The sequence below is a fragment of the Hyperolius riggenbachi genome, chromosome 3 (genome assembly GCF_040937935.1).
Source record: "Hyperolius riggenbachi isolate aHypRig1 chromosome 3, aHypRig1.pri, whole genome shotgun sequence".
Lineage (NCBI taxonomy): Eukaryota > Metazoa > Chordata > Amphibia > Anura > Hyperoliidae > Hyperolius > Hyperolius riggenbachi.
The window spans coordinates 36,230,958-36,247,087 of NC_090648.1; the positions used below are offsets into that span (position 1 = coordinate 36,230,958).

The 16,130-nt window shown below is 41.5% G+C and overlaps 1 protein-coding gene across 1 annotated transcript; it reads right to left on the reverse strand.

Annotated features, from left to right (window-relative positions):
* Positions 1-1,083: 1,083 nt before the first annotated feature.
* LOC137560923 (extracellular calcium-sensing receptor-like) lies at positions 1,084-15,838 on the reverse strand. The gene is made up of 6 exons (XM_068272097.1): positions 15,541-15,838; positions 14,369-14,660; positions 8,831-9,646; positions 6,722-6,949; positions 3,048-3,171; positions 1,084-1,982 (listed from the first exon to the last, which is right to left on the reverse strand). The coding sequence occupies exons 1-6, from the start codon at positions 15,690-15,692 to the stop codon at positions 1,084-1,086; spliced, it is 2,511 nt and encodes an 836-aa protein (XP_068128198.1). The 5' UTR covers positions 15,693-15,838.
* Positions 15,839-16,130: the final 292 nt, after the last annotated feature.

Consider the following 16,130-nt stretch of genomic DNA (forward strand, 5'->3'; position numbering starts at 1 on the left):
CCAGAACATAAAACAAACATGATACACTTTAGAATCATTGAACTGTACAATATACAGCATAATAATATTACAGTTTTGCCACAATGGCCAGATTTGGCAAATATTGTACATTAAAGAGAGGGCATTAATAAAAAAATAAGGTCCCTCACAGCAAGAATTTCCCTTTAATTACAGCATAGACTAATCATTAACGATTGCCTGAACAGGCTTGTTAGCTAGCTCCTTGCTGATTCTTATTGCTATAATAGCTCCCCACAACAGCTCTTTTGAGAGCTAATCTTGTTCTTGTGATCTATTTTTTGTTCTGTGTGTCCCACGGACACTTGTGTTGCATAGACAGCCTTGCTAATTCCTACTGTTTTCTAGTTTTCAAAGTTCGCCACCCCATTGAAGTCTATTGCGGTTCACAGAAGTTCGCGCAAACCAAACTTTTGCGGAAGTTCGCAAATCGAAAATCGGAGGTTCGGGCCATCTCTACTAATCATTAAACTACTTTGGCAAACTCTAGTAATAGAAAGGGATATATTTTGAGTGTGACATTTCAAAATCTTTGGCATGATTAACAGTGTTACCAAATCAATGGAATAACATTGAAATACAAGCAAATCCCAACAACACGGATAATATTGAATTTTTTGTCTTCTTTGGATTTCTCCACAACTAGAAAGTTATAATGATATAGATGTCTGTGTTTAAACTATCCCTGAGCTTGGGTACAAAAAGAGATACTTAGCTAAAGAGAGGAAAGCATCAGGATCCTATAGAGGCTTTCCTCAGCATTCTGCAGTCCCCCCTTGCTGAGTGTAGCCCCCTCCACATCAGGGCTGTGCTTTTGGCATCAGCACACCCTTGCAGTGGTCATATGAGCATGGCCGCGCATGCTCAGGAAGACAGAGTCGCATAAGCGTCCATTCTCGTGTGACCACAGGACAGCCACAGTTGTCACAGAAGAGAAGCGTGGCCCTGATGTGGAGGGGGGTGCACTTGGCAAGGGGGGACTTCAGAATGCCAAGGGAAGCCTCAGTAGAATCCTGAGGCTTCCCTCTCTTTACCTATGTATCTCTTTCTGAGCTCGGGTTTTCTTTAAGCTTTCTTCATTAGATGCTCCCGCGAATTCCTGTCTGGTCTGAACAAGATTATGAAACATTTAGGAAGAAACATACAAATTACTACAGCCCAACTGGAGGCCAGAATGGCAAAGATCTCCATGGCCACAGTGTATTTACCCTGAGCACTGAGGTATGCTGGGATAAAAGATATCCAGACACTGAGGAAGGCCAACATGCTGAACGTAATAAACTGGGCTTCATTGAAGCTGTCAGGTAGTCTTCGAGCCAGAAAGGCCACAATGAAGCAAATGGTGGCTAGAAGAAAGAGGTAACCCAACATTGTCCAGAAGGCAACCGGTGAACCTTCATTGCACTCAACAATGATAACATCAGGCTTGATATGAATGTTGTACTGGTAGTATGGAGGAGATAGTAACAACCAGGTAAGACACAAGAGTAACTGTAGGAAAGTACACGAAACAACTATGGCGTAGGATACTTTTAGATTAGTCCATTTCCTTAGGCTGCTGCCAGGTCTGGTAGCCATGAAAGCCAACACCACCATGATAGTTTTGGACAACATACAGGAGATGCACAGGGCAAAAATTGACCCAAATGTTATTGGGCGCAAAACACATTTTTCTGAGTTTGGATATCCAATGAAAGACAAAGCACAAAGGAAACACAAGGACAATGAAATAAGAATAAGACAACTTAGATGATAATTATTGGCTTTGACAATGGGGGTTGACTTAAATTTTATGTAAAACTGCAAAATAAACATTGGAACTGACGAAGACACGACAGCAGATGAGGTCAAGGTGATTCCAAGAGCATCTTCATAAGAAAGGTACTCAACTGTTTTTTTGAGACATTTGTTCTTTTCTGTATTTGGCCATTGGTCCCATGGGCACTGGATGCAATCAACAGAGTCTGTAACAGAAAAGGCACTTTCAATCTGTTACCTTTATATGGGCATTCTACAACAGTATGGCTCATTCAGTCTGATTCAATTACCTTTTCTACTTTTCTCATGGGTACTGTTTTTATTTCTTATTATTAAAATACCTTTTCAGCTTCCAGAAAGCACAAAGAACTTTCAATAATTCAGTTCTTTTTAGGTTCCTGAGCCAATAGAGTGCTTGTTATTAGTGAAATCAGTGATATTTTCCATCGGGTGTGGTATATTTGTAGCATTTTACAACTTTCTAGTGTTTTCTTTCCCTGTTCCAACCTTTTTGAAGCCTGATGCTGGCATCAAATTTAAAAGGGGCACATATTTTTCATAAAACAATAACATTTCTCAGTTTTTACATTTGATCTGCTGTCTTTGTCTTTGTACTACTTTCAGTCAACTATAGGTTTTAAAGCACACTTACATTTGACTTTTACTTACATGGGGCCTCTTCCAGACCCCTGTAGTCTTTGATGCCCCTAAGTGCCCTTCAGGTCTCCTCCGTTGTGCTGCTGTTACTTTAATAAAAGTCTCCGAACCGGTTTGGTAGTGCACTATGGTGCATGATTTGTCCTGGCTGCGCACCTCCTCAATCATGCTCCTGTGGCCAGGATACGTCCTGCACATAAGTCTTTATGAACAACACATACACAGAACACTCCTGGGTACAGGAGTGAGATGGAGTAGAAATGTGGCCAGGACAGTATGTGCTTTTAGCAGTATGGCACAAAGGAAGAGACACAGAGGACACTGAGAGGCCTCAGAGACTACAGGGGGAAGAAAGAAGCCCCAGGTAAGTAAAAGTCAACTTTTTTTTCCAAAAGTTCAGGTGTGCATTATGATTTGCAAATTGTTAAATGCTCTGTTTTATTTACAATTTACACAAAAGTCCAGCTTTTATAAAATGTGAGCTTGGTGTGGACATTTGTGTGTCAGCTCATGTGACTGGAGACTGGTTCACTATTTGCTGAATAGCTTAGTGGAATATGTCCGAGCCTCGAGTGCTTAATTCTGCACATTATACCTCCATGATCTGGACTGACCTGTGTTGTTGGAGACCTCTCCATGAGGACAGGGGATACACTGGAAACAGCACACGGGCTTCCCGCTCACCACAGCCTTCCTGAACCCCGGAGGACAGCTCTCACTACACAAAGAAACCGGCGGCTGAAAAACACACAGAAAAATACTTAAATACAATATTCATTTTAATGTTGTGCATCTTGTACATTCAAATTAATTTCTGCAAATTTCAATACTTAAGGACCACCAAAAACTGCCGGTACCAAAAGATGGTTCCTACTGACAAAACCGCGTGGACCCACGGCCCTCACCGTTCACACCACTCAACCATCACCGTAGGCCTCTCACTCTGCCATCACCATGACGGCAGAGCTCTGGGAGCCGGTCAGGAGCAGATTTCATTGTCTCCTGACCCTGTAATCAACGTGAGCCACAGAGAAATGCCTTGTGATCTATGTGAGTCAATTAAATTGTCTTGCAGTGATCACAGAGTCAGGAGCTAATGAAATCGGTTTCTGACGTACTCACAGAGCTCTGCTGTCATAGTGACAGCAGAGCGAGAGGCCTGCAGCAAAGAATGAGTGTCACAAATCGGCGGTAGTGGCCGGTAATTGAAATCTTCGACCTGGCAGGAATAAGCAGCCACAAAAAAGGCATAGATTTCAATTCCCGTGGTCCAGAAGAAGTTAAAATTTGAATTTACTTCTAAAAATACCCCAAAATATTATTACATCTCACAAGTGATTTAACTTTGCATAGCTTTCGGAGAAGTCCTGTTATTTACCTCTCCCTTGGTGAAATGTGGTCATCTCTCGGTATTTACCCCGCTTTGTTTATTATGTATCTACTAAGCATCGTATTTATTCTCTATGTCCACATCATGCATGTAAAAAGGGTGCCACAATAATTTGGGTGCCTGGGATAGCTGCAGGTAGAATATCGGTAAGTTACTGATATTCTATGACTGTTCAGTAATTATTTCCGATAGTATCTACCCACAGTTATTGCTTAACTTTACCCTCACACTAACCCTCCCTCTACTGATGCCTAACACTTCCCCTCGGCCACAATCTCTGCTGAAATCAGCGGCACTGCCAGAGGATGGAAAAGGGTCTTTAGGTGTTGCCCGTCACCTTCCCAAGAAGGAGACGGGTGGCACCTATAGAACTTTTTCCATTGTCTGGTTAACTCACATGCGCATTGTGATACCGGGGTTCCCTATGCATAGTCCCCGTATACGAGTGTGTGCGCTTTGTACACCATTTGGTGATTTGATGTCATTTGTAATCCTTTTTATGACTGTGGAGACCTGCGCTGTTTTGACTTTGACTTTACCTATTTGAACTTTGGACACTGTTCTTTCACATTAATTATATGTTGGCTCTGATTGTTTATTATATTTGTTTAAAAAAAACCTGAACTGAAAATTAAAAGTCAAAATAAACATACACAGGTCATACTTACCCCTCGTGTAGTCTACTCCTCAATCTCTTTCTCCTCTCCAGCATCCTGTTTGTCTATTGTGATCAATGGAATTCTCCATCCTCCATTTTGAAAATGGCCATTACCCCATAACAGCTTTCTGGTCAGCACACTGTTAAACTGTAATATCACCCACTTGAGCCATAGGGAAACATGGAAATTACCTGGCACATCAGTTGTCCTCTCAGCTACCACTGTCAGGAACTGATATATTACTGACAGCAACTGATATATTTCAGTTCTGACAAAATGTTGTCAGAACTGGAAGGAAGGAAAGAAGCCAGAAGAAAATGGTGAGCTTCTGAGAAAAACTGATGGCAAGGTAACTATGTAATGTTCATTAGAAGTTACCTCATGTGTTTATTTTAAATAATTTTACACAGTTCAGGTGCCCTTTAAATTTATTTGGAATGACCATTTCTAAAACCATAAAAAAACTAAAAGAAATACAACCTACCAGTGTTCATGGGAATTGTATTATGCAAGTGGATTTTTTTAAATAATCATAAACTCCACTCTTAATTTGCTCTTACAAATTCTTATTTGGATCTTTTAAATGCAATCAATGTTCTTGATTAATTGAAATGTTTGACAAACCAAACCAATCCACCATAAACTGTTTAATTCTTGTCTGCAAATTGATTGGAATTTTCCACTATGGCCGACAGATCAAATGATTAAATAATTTGTGAAATTTGTTTTTCTTTATTGGAAAAAAAAATGACATTTAATATTCTATAACATCAAATATTATTGAAAATAAATGGAAAATATAAAATTTTTGTTGAATCGTGTATTTTACCATTTCCCACTCGACCAAATCCATTGATTTTCCATTTTTTTTTCTATGAAAATGATTGTGTAAAAGAAAAAAAATGGAAAGTATTTTGTTTTTGAAAAAATCTGTCATATAGTATATTAGTTCGTTTTTCCAAATTATTCAATTAAGAGGAAAAATGCATTGGATTTCTCTGGTTGAAAAAACAAAAGTCAAATCTTGTATGGTTACCGTTAGCCAGTTATCTTTCTCTCGACCCAACTTCCATGCATGGCATTCCTTATTTTCCATGTACAGCAACTATACTTTTACATGTACAGTAGCCCTGATGTGCAGGAGCAGCACTCACTATATTTTACATGCTGTCCTGCTGCTAAATCCCACCTTCCCCCGTTTATGTATCCCACACCCTGTACTGCCATTATTATGAACAGATTGTGTAGGTAGTTTTCATTCTACATGAATTGGTAGGTGAACAGAGGCGCCAGAAGGATAAAAGTACATAAAATTTTAAAAAAATTGCTGGGAGGAAGTGGTGGACTCCCCTCCGTTAAAGCAGACACCAAGGACTGTAAATATATAGATATACACATTTATTGAAAATACCCCAAAGATGCAACGCGTTTCGCGGGCACAGCCCACTTCTTCAGGCAATAGGCAGGGGATAAACAACAGCAATTCAGTTATAGCAAGCAGAGCACCTCTGAGACAGAGGTGCTCTGCTTGCTATAACTGAATTGCTGTTGTTTATCCCCTGCCTATTGCCTGAAGAAGTGGGCTGTGCCCGCGAAACGCGTTGCATCTTTGGGGTATTTTCAATAAATGTGTATATCTATATATTTACAGTCCTTGGTGTCTGCTTTAACGGAGGCGAGTCCACCACTTCCTCCCAGCAATTTTTTTAAAATTTTATGTACTTTTATCCTTCTGGCGCCTCTGTTCACCTACCAATATATTTGAGTCCACCCCAGGTGGAGGGGTGATCTATCCCCTTTCTTCCTATCTACAGAGAGCGACTTCTTAATCCTGAGTGAGGACAGGTCTAATCTCCTCACCTGCCTAATGAGTGGTTACCTAGGTGGTAACCCGTGTTTGTGAGTATTACCATCTCACTGTTTTATTTATCCAATCAATTTTGACATACTACACCATATTGGGCTCTCGATTTCTCTTCAACTTTCATTCTACATGAAGAAGGGGACACACCGGGAACAGAAGGGGACATACTAGGGACACAGGAGGACACATGGGGACACATGGGGACTCAGGACTAATAAGGGGAGAGCATCTACAAAACGCTCCTGGAATATAGACGCTCCAGGTTTAGTATACAGTATATTTTTTTCTCTGGTTTTCACCTTCTACACCTAGGTGCGTCTTATATTCTGGGACGTTTTATACGGCGAAAAATACACTACTTGGCTATGACCTCACCAGATGGCTTTCTATTTTCCATAGTATGGCACTTGTGTTAATAGCAAACATTTGGTTGAGAGAAGCTGTGGTATCGTAACTGCCAATCTTCACATATTGTATGGTGCCGTCTGTGCTTGGCTGCCAGTTCACAATATCGTACACTGCTGGAGGGTCTCCATTCTCATCAAAGTAAAGTTCTCTTCCATTACTTATCTTCACCCTCACTCTCTTCACATAATGCAGGAGCTGTAGAGAAGCAGTGAAAGAGCAGAAGAATGTAATATTTGCTGATAAGAAATTAAGGATGGAGCATATCACAGTTGTCCTGCCCTATTCACATGCATGGAGAACACTTGGCGGAATAGCACATGCTCTGCTCATAAGGTGTACATGTTGTGATACTGCTGTTGAGTTGGGCGCTGATTAATGCAGATGGTGAAAATAGCTGTAATGTAATATTACTGGTATTTCACTATCCCCCCTGTTCCTAATTCTAACACTTACCCTCCCTCCTAATTTCTAATACTTAACACCCTCTTAATGCCTAATGCTACCCACCATGCCTAACACTACCCCCTCCTCATGCCTAACACTAACTCCTTCCCCTAATGCCTAACACTACTAACACTAACCCCTTCCTAATACTAGCCTCCTCCTAATGCCTAACACTAACCCCAAACTCTGGATCCAGAAGCATCTAAAAAAGTAGCCGATCAGCTGCTCTTAGCCAAATGTATTGCCCTTTTAGTGATCTCCTAGGTGAATTACTAGATGATTAGCTAGTGATAGATTCTCGGCTTAGAAATCTATTCAACTCCCCCCCCCCCCCCACCTCACCCAGTGACTTGGCCAGGTCCGTAACTACAGGGGAGCAATCCCTGCAACCGCCCAGAACTGAGAGAGGGGCCCAACTACTAACCTTCCCTTCCTCCAATAAATGGGTACATTATTCTGATCAGGTGTTTTTGTAACTGCACTTGTTATGACCTAAAAGTCATGGTGACCACACTTGTTTTATGACCCTTACAAGATGGGCCCTCAGGCCTTGAGGGGCACCAAAGTAGGCAAGGGAAGGGGTGTGAACAGTGGGGGGCATCATCAAAGTTTTGCTGGGGGGCCCATGATTTGTAATTATGCCCCTGGACTTGACCAAACTTTGGCCAAGAGTATTGTTCTCCTCACTCACCTCACTGGTTGTGGGATGTCACTCCCACACCAGTACATTGACCCTCTGTCCCTCCATCTAGTAACAGAACATTGCAGGCTAGAAACACGTCTGTACAGACTTGGCACTGCAATTATTGGGATTGGGTCACAATTTCTGCAGGGCAACTTGCCTCGTACATGTGTAGAAGGTTTAAGGCTTTTTCTCCCATACTGACTGTCTATACATTCTCAATTTCCACAGAAAAATGGCATTCAGCATTGATGTATGGTAATGACAGCATCGACTAAGAGTCAGTTTAGGTGCATGGAACTGAGGTGTGTTGGCATGTATTACCGTCTAATAGTTGTTGTTGTTTTAACCTTTTGCCTTGCGTTCTATTTCTAAGTATTTATACTAAAGAATTTAAGAATGTAATCCCTCATTATAGCCTGTACAGTTGTGTCCAATTTGGAGACTCCATGATATCTCCTTATAAACTAAACTCAAAATATTCAACAGATAACGAGGAGCCTCTGAACCTTTGTAAATTTCTGCCTTAAAAGAATACTTTATATCTGGTAGCAAAATATCATTTCAAACAAAGAGATGTGGGAGAGAATCAAAGAAAAACCTTAGGATTTACAGGTCAAATGAAGAAAATGGGGAAAGATTGGCAACACTGTTCACAAGATCAACACCACTGAGAAAGAAGTCTTAAGGTTGAATTTCCAGGTAGAATTAAAAGAGGGAGAACAAAAGCAACTCACAGAAGAAGGAACTAAAGATTGGGAGGACATTATGGGCTGAGATCGGCAAGACAATTCAGGACAAGAAACGTTGGAAAGCATTTATTGAGGCCCAAGTCAAGTCAAGTCAATCTCGTTATAACAAAAAATACCATAGCATCTAGTTTATAAAAGTGTATCTTTACCCTTCATACGACAATTATTATGTGTGGACAATGGGTTGTTTATTCTTACCTGCCAAGGTCTGAAGTCTATAAAATCTGCACACTTTCTTTGAATAAGGGGGCCTTCACCATCTCTGCAGTTTTTTAAATCTGCCAATGCCTTTGCCACAACATAGACTGCAGTGTAAACATTGTAGGTTGCTCGTAAGCTTGAGACATCATTATAGCTGTTCTTAGTGTTTCTCAAATCTTCTCCACCTGTACAAGCATTTGTTGAATTCTCTGGGATTCCATCTATAAATCTACAGTTGAAAGCTTTCTCCCAAAATATTCTTACCCATCCTCTACCTAGAGTCATGGAAGGATTAATACCATTCAGAAATTCTTCAAAGTTTAAAATGGTCCCACTGTAGAAAGCCAAACCTATGGTGCCTTCAAGAAGTCTAGAGAAAGGTCCTGCTGAGAAAAGGCTGGATGTAGACCAGGCTTCACTGGCAACAAAGAGCTTCTCTGTGATGTTCTGTTTTGACATCTCAAACAGGATAGGAAGAAGATTAATAGCTGGTGAGAAGACAATCACAACTTTTGCTGTTGATGCCTTCATGACCTCGACAATGTGTGGAGCATTGTGGTCAGGCTGGCTGGTGATGATGTTCTCAGAGAAGGCCACACATGCCCCAGCCTTGATAAGTTCCTGTCTCACAAGCTGAATTCCTTGGTGACCATAATCATTGTCCACTGCTAAAAGCCCCACCCATGTCCACTCAAACTGCAGCACCAGCTGAGCTAGTCCCCGAGACTGGAAGATATCACTGGAAACAGTTCTGAAGAAGGAAGGAAATTTTATGTGATTGCTCAGGAGAGGACTGGTGGAGAAATGACTAATCTGTTGGGAAAATGAGAAAAAAAGATTAAGAATCACATAGAAAAACTAGCCAGGAGAAATACACACAAGCTGTTTTGCTTGTTGAGCTTTTGGCTTCAGCAATATCTAACAGTATAGACTAAACATCATCGGGGCGGCTAGCAAGAGAAGCACTCGAAATTAGGCTGCAAATACCCTTTGACTCTTCAATTGGTCTGAGAAAGCGTGAACAGACCTATGAAATGCATTGCCAGTACATAAAAAAGTTCATTTTTTATGAATTTTGTCTTCATTGAGGGACAATTGTTGTCCTTAGGGCCAGTAACGCTCGCTAATATTTGAAAATGGCGGTTGAGATTTTCATGAAAATACATTGTATTTTCGTAATGTGATGAAAATTCCCAAAAAACGTGAAAAATCATTATTTTCACTGCAAGAACTTAAAAAATATTTATAAAAAAAATTGTTTATTTTAGCATGAAAATTCATGAAAAATGCAAAAAAATTACAAAATGATTTTCAATGGCATTTTCGCTCGAAGCTAAGTGAAAAGTAATGCGAAAAGAGGATCGGCATTTTCGCTCATCACCAACAGCTTGTTTAGCCGATGCTAAATGCTTTCTTTCTACCACGCAGAAAAGCATTTCGCATCAGTTCCCATTGTTTCATCAAGAGGGGGATAAGGAACGCTGGAAGCTACATGTAGCAGAACCTCAGAAAATTTGATCAACTGCGTTGTATGCGCAATCACCATTAGGATCCAGAGGCTTCCGCCTCCCGAGCTTAGTATTCACCAGGGGTATTTTTGTTACAGTTTCTCTTTAAGTGTAGCAATATTTAGGTAAGTATTAAAATGTAACCATAATGAATGGTTATACACATATTATTAAACTTTATTTATACATTTCTAATATGTTATGCAATGCTGTACAATAGATAGGGGAGACAACAATACAACGTCAAATGGTATAACACAGTAGTGATGACTGTAATGTGCTAATTATGATTTTGCAATCTCTTCTTTTCTCAGCAGGATCCACGAATTCAGGAATGAGCTACATCCATCAAAGGCTGACACCCTGGCCTGCCGTCCTGATTGGTAGCCATGTATGGCTGGACCTCACGTATCATCAACAACGCTGGTTGGGTAATATAACTGTTACAGCACAACAACAACCTTTTATCAGAACATTTCTGAATGTATGCATGACTAGGAACAGGGCCGTTTCTAGCCCCGTTCAGCCGGTTCTGCTGAACGGGGCGCCGATGAAAGACAAATTGGGGGGGGCGCCAGGCAGAAGGATTGTGACGTCACTGCTGGCTGCTCCTAGGAGCCGGTGCAGCGAGAGGCAGGAGCAGAGCTGGCCTTTGGGGGGGGGCAAGTGGGGCAATCGCCCCAGGCCCCGCGCGCCGCCACTCAGAGCCGGCCTAATTTAATATAATGTATTCACTGTCTGCTCTGCCCTCTACTGCGCCTGCGGCCACCGCCGCCGATCTCTCACTGACCTCAGCCTGCGCTTCCTTCCTGTGTGTGACTGTGGAGCGCATCCACGGCATCATTTCTCTCCTCTGCCCGGCTGCTGCGCTCTGCGACTGACGTCACGATTGACGTCATATGCATGATGCGCCGCAGAGCGCTCACCGCGGAAGCCGGGCAGCCCGACCTGAAGAGCCGACCAGGAGGACACTGAGCGAGCCCCTGTCTGCAGGCTGCAGCAGCAGCAGCCGCCGCCGCGGCAATAACGTATTGCAGAGTCCAGGGCACTGAGGGCAGCCAGAGCAGATACCAGTCCGGTAGGTAGGAATGGATTATTTGTGGGGCTAATGAGTAAATTTGGGCGGGGCACTGGGGCTGGGGGACTGGAGCATAGTTACTGTATACTGCTGTATACTGGGCACTATACTACATACTGGGCACTATACTACCTATATAATGGGCACTATGCTACCTATATACTGGGCACTATGCTACCTATATACTGGGCACTATGCTACCTATATACTGGGCACTATGCTAACACTATACTGGGCACTATACTACCTATATAATGGGCACTATGCTACCTATATAATGGGCACTATGCTACCTATATACTGGACACTATGCTACCTATATACTGGGCACTATGCTACCTATATACTGGGCACTATGCTACCTATATACTGGGCACTATGCTACCTATATACTGGGCTCTATGCTACCTATATACTGGGCACTATGCTAACACTATACTGGGCACTATGCTACCTATATACTGGGCTCTATGCTACCTATATACTGGGCACTATGCTAACACTATACTGGGCACTATGCTACCTATATGCTGGGCTCTATGCTACCTATATAATGGGCACTATGCTACCTATATAATGGGCACTATACTACCTATATAATGGGCACTATACTACCTATATAATGGGCACTATACTACCTATATAATGGGCACTATACTACCTATATAATGGGCACTATACTACCTATATAATGGGCACTATACTACCTATATACTGGTAGTACTACCTATATACTGGGCACTATGCTACCTATATACTGGGCACTATGCTACCTATATACTGGGCACTATGCTACCTATACACTGGACACTATGCTACCTATATACTGGGCACTATGCTAACACTATACTGGGCACTATGCTACCTATATACTGGGCGCTATGCTACCTATATACTGGGCACTATGCTACCTATATACTGGGCACTATACTAGCTCTATACTGGGCACATATACCCCCTGGCTCCATATACTGGGCACATATACCCCCTGGCTCCATATACTGGGCACATATACCCCCTGGCTCCATATACTGGGCACATATACCCCCTGGCTCCATATACTGGGCACATATACCCCCTGGCTCCATATACTGGGCACATATACCCCCTGGCTCCATATACTGGGCACATATACCCGTTTGTCATTATGTGCATTTACTGGTGAAAAGCGGTCTCTAATGTGCATTTACTGGTGAAAAAACTGTCTCTTATGTGCATTTAGTGGAGAAATTTTGTCAGTAAAAATCTTTTGTCAGTAAATTTTTAGGTATTTGTCAGTAAAAAATAACGTGAAAGGTTGGCAACACTGGCAGGCTGTGCGGCGCAACGGGAAAGATACAGGCAGCCCACCTCACGCTTGGGCTTGGCTGGGGGAGGAGCCGACGACAGCGAGCAAGAGTAGGGTGGCCGCATGCAGCCATAAATACGCAGTGTGTGACTGCGTTGCACTCGCGGAGCCTCTCAGCCTGAGTCAGTCCAGAGACTAGCAGACTCGCAGGCAGCCAAAGCCAGCCAGGAGCAAGCCCATGGAAGAGGGGTAGTAAAAAAAAAAAAATTAAAAAAATAAATAAAAATGGTGAGTTGGTTTCAAGAAGCCTTTTGACATGATTTCACTTAGCAGCTTTGGTTTGGGGGGGGGGGGGGGGGGGGGTATTTTTTGACTCTCGAACTGGGTGAAATTTAGCCTAGAAACTGCCCTGACTAGGAATCACAGGAGCAAGGGCTATTGAATCAGCTAATGCATGTGCTTATGGCTATTTTTGCTGTGTCCATGTTTATGTGGCAATGGTGCCCACGTCCAAGGAGGTGCTACCTATGATGGACATTGTCGCTGCTTATGCTGCTTAGACCGCTGTGGGAAACATTTGCCTTCGCTTTATTGCCTTCAAAGTCTTCTGCCTCTGTCTGCTTCATCAGTGTCGAAAAAACTCTATGTGTATGGCTAATTTGCCCTCAACTCATTCTCTTTGTGGAATGGCACTTGGATACATTCATATACAATTTTTCTAGCATGTTAATATACTGCCCGGGCATTTTATCATCTATAGTCCACCACAACAGTGGTTGGATTTAAGTAATATGTGGATTGGTGTGTGCTGGATGGATCTAGGAGAGAGTGAGGTGGCCACCTCTTTGGGTTTTTATTAACGTTATCTCTGTTTAAATGTATATATACACGTGCTTTTTTGATATGTGAAATAAAGTATTTTGATATTTTTATAAATCCTAGTTGGTCGTCTGACTCAGAACCCCTCATAATCTATCCTTACATTTTTATGATTTTGCAATATTTCTCATAGTTTTCATAATTAAGATAACAATCATAATTGAAAAATTGTAATCATGGAAAATTACGTGAAAATTTGCATAAGTACAACCTTGCACCATTTTTTTGTAATTACAATTGTTTTCGTGATAAAATTTTCATAATTACTAAAATTTTTATAATTACAAGTATATGTCGGAAAGAGTTTTCGTGTTAAACACGAAATTATGATTTTGTGTTGCCGTAATTCTGTTTAATTTTCTTTCTTTTTTTTTTTTTTTTACAGGAAGTTACGAAATTACAATTAACATTAAATCAAACGCAACATTTTTATTCAATGCAAAATTATGACATGAAATTACGAACCATGAATTTCCCGATAATTACAAATTACAATTTCTTGTCGTAATTGGAAATTTCTTGTTGTAATTACAAAAATGCAAAATTTTGAGGGAAACAGTGGTACACAAGATATTGAAACAATAAACAATCCTGCACAAATGGCAAAGTAGGAATAAATATAGACAAGTCACTGAGTCCATATGGTGGCAGAAAAGAATACGCAGGGAGGAGGCTTACAATCTAAGGGATGGCAGAGTGGGGTGGTAGTTCAATGGGGGAACCGGAGCTATAAAATAGCAGGTAGACTATAGTAAACACAAGGTACATCAATTCCTGCATACCTGTGGATACCTGTACAGGCCAAGAATATGCGCCCTCAGAATGGAATGTGTAGAGACAGAGGCTCCGATCACAGCACTGAGAGGGACATCTAGGACACATCTGTAGTTGGGAATAGCTGTGCTGGTTCCAGTCAGAAGCTGTAAGGTGCCCAGTAAATCCATCTGAAGCACGTCACATGAATCGTAAGCTTGAAAGCCCAGTGTTGCATTGGGCAAGATACTGGGACTACGATTAATCTCTCCCACTGCGTAAATCATGGATTGAAGCTGCTGATAATTCTCAAAGTGGAACCTTGAAGAAGAAAAACAACTTTGAAGAAAACATGTATAAGAAAAAACACTGCCTGGACGGACTGCAGCTATTCATTATGAGTCCATTCTTGTGCATCCTTAAAGCATGATTGCCAGCCATAAAATCAAATTCCATTTACCCACTGCTCTGTGTTTATTATGTAGTCTAGATCCTGACCCTGCATTGCAAGCATTCAAATATAATCATAAATGTTTCTGCTGTAATAAATTGTATCTCAGTCAGCCTGGCTCCTATCTGGTACATTGCAAAGGAGAGGGAAACTTGTTATGTATCCACCCACATTCCTGCTCCTCACGGATTGGCTGCCTCACCATTCTGCAGAAACTGTGGTGAGGGATCCTAATGACTTCAAGGGGCTGGAAGAAGACCCAGGTAAGTAAAACTACATTACTTTTTTTGCCTCACTTATACTTTAATGTACTAAACAGTAAAACAAGTATTCCCCTGCCTGACAGAACTAGCACTGCCAACTTGATACTACTCTACGCATGAGCTTACCAACATTTTTTTTAAATGTTCCTACATATCTCCACAAGTCTACATGGAAGTTGATCTAAAGCACAGTTGTTGAACTCCAGTCCTCAAAGGTCATTTCTATACCAATGTTTAGGATGGACTGAGAAATCATTTTTTTTTATTCAGACCCATCAATTAATTTGAGCTTTTCCAAAACATGTGTGAGGAGTGGATCTTTGCCCTGGAGGAATGGAGTTCGACATCCCTGTTCTGGACCAACCTTAAAACACCTAACAACCCAATTAAAAGAGTAGTCACCTGGCTGACAGGACAAGAAGTACTGACACTACTTTCTGAATTTTTTTCCTCAATTTTACTTGCATGAAAATTTGCATCTACGTACGTTGTACATGTGGGCTTGGGTGGTCTTTCCGTGTAATCAACCTTCTGGTAAACTTTATTGAGATGGAGAGGTAGAACGACTGCTAGCATGATGTCTCCTGGCTGGGTTATTCCATTGAGGTCTGTTACATGCAGTCTGCAACCCAGATCCATGGCGTATAATAGCAGAATCAGGTGAAGGAGGAGGACACAGAGGATGCCATGTAGATGGAACATATTATTTCCATTAGCTGAAGAACATCTGCCATTAACAAAACCATGTATTATTCTATGTATATAGTGTGCACACACTGCTGCAATGCTTTCATAATGAGGTTGTTTAATAACTGAAGATTCTAACTGTGCTTTTCTGTCTAGAAATGTCTACTGGAAGAATCAAGGAGCATGGTGGGGGTTTGGGGGTTAGCCGGTATATTCATTTCATAAAAGTAGAAATAATCACTCACATCCTGGGTTTTGCACAACAGGGACCCATTCAATTAATAAAGGCCTTGAAGGACAAAACGTGCTAATCCTACAAATGGTAACAACTTTGAAATGCCCAAACTGTAGTCAGTCCCGACTGGTTTTGGCTTTTGCCGAACCCACAAT

Coding starts and splice junctions, on each gene's coding strand:
- LOC137560923 (XM_068272097.1), bottom strand. CDS start 15,692: ATGGATCTGGGTTGCAGACTGCATGTAACAGACCTCAATGGAATAACC. Junction 14,661..15,540: donor CCCAAGCCCACATGTACAAC/GTACGTAGATGC, acceptor TTCTTCTTCAAG/GTTCCACTTTGAGAATTATC. Junction 9,647..14,368: donor GCCTGTACAGGTATCCACAG/GTATGCAGGAAT, acceptor TTTTCCCAACAG/ATTAGTCATTTCTCCACCAG.